At 43.3% G+C, this 5428-nt stretch overlaps 1 protein-coding gene across 7 annotated transcripts in view; it reads left to right on the forward strand.

Annotated features, from left to right (window-relative positions):
- The first annotated feature begins 2517 nt into the window (after nt 1-2517).
- Nucleotides 2518-5428, forward strand: part of LOC135097229 (uncharacterized) — a 4783-nt gene continuing 1872 nt past the window's right edge. For all 7 annotated transcript variants that reach the window (XM_063999016.1, XM_063999015.1, XM_063999014.1 and 4 more), the window contains exon 1: nt 2518-5057. In XM_063999016.1, the coding sequence (XP_063855086.1) occupies nt 3801-4841 (1041 nt within the window). In that variant the 5' untranslated portion in view covers nt 2518-3800 and the 3' untranslated portion in view covers nt 4842-5057. The remainder of the gene's footprint in view (nt 5058-5428) is intronic.

Consider the following 5428-nt stretch of genomic DNA (forward strand, 5'->3'; position numbering starts at 1 on the left):
TATGTTACTAATCACTCGCTAATTCATCGTAAACTTGTGTGTTTCTTCCTATTTTGTACTCGTACTTTGTGGTTTTCTTTATTTAATCTTTTTCTCTCTTTCGTTCTTTTTTTCTTTTTTTTTTGCTTTTTCCCGTTCTTTGTTCATAGTTTTCTGGCTCTCTTTCCTTCTTTTCTTTGTTGTCAGTTTTTTTGTTTTTCACACTCACCCCTCACCTTAAAAGCGGCAGCCTGAGGGGTCACACACACACACACACACACACACACACACACACACACACACACACACACACACACACACACACACACACACACACACACGCACGGCCACAAAGCGACAGGACGCCAATAACTGAGCCCTTCCCCTCTTTTTCCCCTCCTCGTACACACTGTTCCCCTCACTTGCCTCTTATTCCTCTCTTCATCACCTATTTTCCTATCTCCCTTTTCTGTTTTCCCCTTTGTGTTAAATGTTTTGTCTTGTGTCCCTCTTCTTTTTTTACATCCTTTTGAGTTTTTTTTTTTCCAGAAGATACGAGTATATATAAGAAGTAACCCTGAGAAGAGGAGGAGGAGGAGGAGGAGGAGGAGGAGAAGGAAAAAGAGAGGAGGGAATCCAAATCAACATGAACACTTTAAAACTCTCTCTCGACTTGGTGATAATAAAACAATAAAAACTCAAGTCTCAATTTTCTGCGAATGAGGAGGAGGAGAAGGAGGAGAAGTAGGAGGTGGAAGAGGAGGAGGAGGAAGAGGAGAAGGAGGAGGAGGAGGAGGAGGAGGAGGAGGAGGAGGAGGAGGAGGAGAGCGAGAACAGTGATAGCTAGGATAAACAGTGAATACTAAAACAAGAAGATAGACGATGAGAAAGACAATGAAGAAAAGGAAGAAGAGGAGGAGGGATAAGAAGAAAAGATTGAAACATCCTCAAACATTTTATCATACTTGCAGATTATTTACATTGTGACTATTTAAAGTACATGAAGAAAATAAGGTGCCAATAGTCCATATAAAGCATTTTTTTTTATTTGGCCAAAACAAAACAAAAAAAAAAAGAGAAAATAAGAGGAGAAAGAGGAGGGGAGGAAAATGAAAACGACGAAGATGGCAAGGATGAGGAGTGAACAGAACAAGGAGGAGAAGAGAGACGATGAGAGAAACAAGGAAGATGAGGAGGAGGAGGAATAAGAAGAAAAAAAAAAAAGGAGGCTGAAAACGATAATAGCAACGAACAGTACAATGACTGAAAAGACAAGAAGAGACGATGAAACAGACAAAGAAGAGGAAGAGGAGGAAGAAGAAGAAGAGAACGAGGATGAAAACGATGATAAAGATGAACAATAAACAGAACAATGAAAGAAAAGACAAGGAGACGATGAAAGAGACAAGGAGGAAGAAAAGGAGGAGGAGGAGGAGGAGGAGGAGGAGGAAGACAGGAAGAAAGAGGAATCGCTGCTCTCTCACAGGTCGTTTGGCAAATTGATTGAGGCTGGAAATCGTGATATGATCTTTCTCCCTATCCTCTGTCTTTCTCCTCTCCCTCTCCTTCCTCTCCTTCCTTCCTTTCTCCCTCCATTTCTTCTTCTCCATGGAACAGAGACCACCACCATCACCATCTTTACCTCATTCCCATCTTCCTCTATCTCCCTTTTCTAGTTACCTGCCTTCTTTTCTCCCTCTCTCTCTCTCTCTCTCTCTCTCTCTCTCTCTCTCTCTCTCTCTCTCTCTCTCTCTCTCTCTCTCTCTCTTCGTCTCCCTTTCTCGCCTTACCGCGTTGATACGTCTCTTTGAGCGTATATGTCCCTTCTCGACGTTCCTTTTTGCTTGGGTCAAAATAGGAGAAGGAGAAGGAGGAGGAGGATGCATTTAGTCCTGTTTCTGAGGGTATGTCTGCGGAGTCTTCTCCAGTAGTAGCAGTAGTAGCAGTAGTAGTAGTAGTAGTAGTAGTAGTAGTAGTAGTAGTAGTAGTAGTAGTGGTGGTGGTGGCAGTGGTGGCAGTGATAGTAGTGGTGGTGGCGGTGATGGTGGTGGTGGTGGTGGTGGTGGTGGCGGTGGTAGTGGTAGCGGTGGTGGCGGTGGTGTTGGTGGCGATGGTGGTTTAAGGTTTTTATAAGGTTTTATAAGGTTTAGTACAAATATGAAAATTCATAAGGCATATTCTGCCGAGCCGAAGCTCCCTGGCAGAAAGACAATGAAGTTCGGGTGATTCACTCAGCACTGACTGGCAACACACAAATAATATAGGTGATTATAATTATAGAAGTAATAATCAGTAAATTTGACAATATTTTTATAATAAAAGAGCAAACTAGTAACAAAGAAAATACATAAACATAAATACCTTGAACTTTCTTTTGTTATTATATGCTAAAGAACCATTTTTAAATTATAGTTGTAGAAAGTAGTGGCAGGTAGAATCAAATCATTATTTGGTGGCGGTGGTGATGGCAGTAGTAGTCGTAGTGGTGGTGGTGGTGGTGGTAGTGGAGGGTGGTGGCAATAATGATATGTGTTGCAGAAGGGCTGTGTTTCCTTGAGAGAGTGAGTACGAGTCTCTTGCAGTACCAGTAGTAGTAGTAGTAGTAGTAGTAGTAGTAGTAGTAGTAGTAGTAGTGGTAGTAGTAGTAGTAGTAGTAGTAGTAGTAGTAGTAGTAGTAGTAGTAGTAGTAGTAGTAGGAGTCGTAGTAGTAACAGTAGAAGTAGTAATAGTGGTAGCAGTGATGGTGGTGGTGGAGGGTGGTGGCAATAATGAGTTAATAAGAAGTAGGTGGGGTAGGTGAGATATTTTGTGTGAGAGAAGAATGTGTAACACTGGAAAGGAAGAATGCAGATGAACTGGATGAAAGAATCAATAGGGATGAAGTGGAGAGGTGTGTGAGAAGGCAGAAGAATGGCAAGGCAGCAGGTCCAGATGATATACCCTATGAGTTCTACAAGAATGGTGGGGAGGTAGTGATAGACAGAATGACTGAGTTATTCAACCGAGTGTGGGATGAAGAGAGAGTGCCAAGAAAGTGGAATGAGAGCCGAGTGTGTCTGTTGCATAAGGGAGGATTTAAGAGTAAGAATGAGCTGAAGAACTACAGGCCAATTGCATTAGTGAATACAGTAGGTAAAGTTTTCAGTGCAGTGTTGAATGAGAGACTGTGTAAATGGATTGAGAGAGCTGGAGTGCTGGGTGAAGAACAGAATGGTTTTCGTAGGGACAGGAGAGCTGAGGACAATATGTTTGTGGTGAATGAAATGATTGAGAAGAAAAAGAAGGATGGGGGTAAATTGTACCTAGGTTTTTTGGATATAGAGAAAGCTTATGATAGAGTGAACAGAGAAATGTTAGGTAGAGTCTTAGAAAAGATTGGATTGAGTGCAAAGATAGTTAACGTAGTGCAAAGTATGTATGTGGACACAAGAGCTAGATACAGGCTAGGAGACATAGAAACAGACTGGGTGAAGAGTGAGAGAGGAGTTAGGCAGGGCTGTATATTGTCACCAACCCTTTTTAGCCTGTATACAGAGGAGCTAGCAGCCAGGATGAGAAGAATGAATGTAGGGGTAAGTGTGGGGAATGATAAAGTATGTGTGCTCCTTTATGCAGATGATGTAGTTGTTATGAGTGAATCGGCAGATGAGCTTCAAAGTTTGTTGGATGTAGTGGATGGCTATGGTAAAGACTTTGGAGTAAGGTTTAGCAGTGAGAAAAGCAAAGTAATGATTGTGAATAGGTCAGAGGATGAAAGTAATGTGGTATGGAGACTTGGAGAGAATGAGTTGAGATAGGTGCAAGAATACAAGTACTTAGGGATGTGGATGAGTCCTAGTGGGTGTGCAAAGGCAAAGAATGAAAAGATAAGTATGGTAAACCAGTGGGTAGGTCGATTGGGAAGCGCGGCAAGGATGAGAGCAAGTAAGTATGATGTGTTGAGAGAAGTGTGGAAGAGTGTGGCTGTGCCATGTATAATGTATGGTATGGATGTGATTGCATGGAAGGAAAGTGAAATTGATAAGTTAGAAGTGGGCCAGAACAAAGTAGCAAGGATGGCACTGAGTGCACCGAGGTGCACAGCAGTTGAAGCCTTGAGAGGTGACATGGGATGGAGCACCTTCAGAGAAAGACTCACAAAAGCCACACTTAGGTACAAGATTAGGCTTGAGAGAATGGATGATGCAAGAATAGCAAGGAAGGTGTACCTGTGGAATGAAAGTGGAAGCAAATGGAGGAAGAGATGCATGAGAATGACAGACAGGAATGAATTGCAAGTTGTGTGGGCGATAAGAATGGCTGCTAGGAATCAAAATGAGCGTGAATGGGTGGTAACAAGAGGAGGAAGAGTGGGAGCCGAATGGGATGTGAGAAAATGGAAGAATGAGATAGACAAAGAAGTGAAATGTGTGGGACTGAATGAATGGAAGACTGAGATGGAAAGAAAGAAGACCCTGGAATGGTACAAGGAGAAAGAGGCCCCGAGGTATGAAAGGTGGTATGATGGAAGCCTGGGCGGTGATCTTCTCTTCCGAGCGAGGGCACAGTGTATGGATGTGAATGCAAGGAGTTACAGGTGGTCTGAGTCCCGCAGCAAAGTGTGCCAGATGCGTGACATGGGAGAGGATGAGACAGTGGAACATGTGGTGCTGGAGTGTGTGCAGTATGCCAGAGACAGGAATGAGATGATGCAAGTGATACTGACTGAGTTAGGGCATGATAGGAATGAAAGAGTGGAGAAGACAGGAAAGGAATGGATGGTGTTGTTGCTGGGACTGTGTAGAGAGGCGAATGAAAGGATGATTGAGGCGGTGAAAGAGTTTCTGGAGAGAATGTGGCGTGCCAGGTGTATGAACAATTAGGATAGAGGATGCTGTTCGTTTCTCTTTTTTTTTTTTTTTTTCCCTTTCTACAGGAGTTGCCGATCCAAAGGCCTGGCTCAGGAGTGATCCTGTGCCACCTGTACCATCAAGATCAAGATCAAGATGGTGAGTCTGCGTACAAAATTGCATCGGAGGGGATGGTAGAGGCAGCCACAATTATCCATCATCATCGGCGACACCATGGCTCTTGAGAAGGTAACATGGCTACCATTCTACACTCACATCATCTGGCTATCAACACACACGAGAATGGCGGCGGTGCGGAGGTTTAAATAGGGAAAATAGGCGTATATGTGAGGGCGGGTGGCGGGGATCCTATGGTGGAAAATCGAGGGATGATCGAGGGTGATGCCCCACCATTATTAATTACTCCTTTATTTAGCGATTTACAACACACACACCTGCCCGCCAGTAAGAAGCAGGTGTGGGCGGCCATCTTGAGCGCTAAGGGACGAGGGGACAAGGGGAAATAAGGAAATATGGCTCAAAATGCCTCCTTATTTTATTGTATTTTCGATTTTTTTTTTATTTATGGAATTGTTTGCGTGTGTGTGTGTGTGTGTGTG

The sequence above is a fragment of the Scylla paramamosain genome, unplaced genomic scaffold (assembly GCF_035594125.1).
Source record: "Scylla paramamosain isolate STU-SP2022 unplaced genomic scaffold, ASM3559412v1 Contig15, whole genome shotgun sequence".
Lineage (NCBI taxonomy): Eukaryota > Metazoa > Arthropoda > Malacostraca > Decapoda > Portunidae > Scylla > Scylla paramamosain.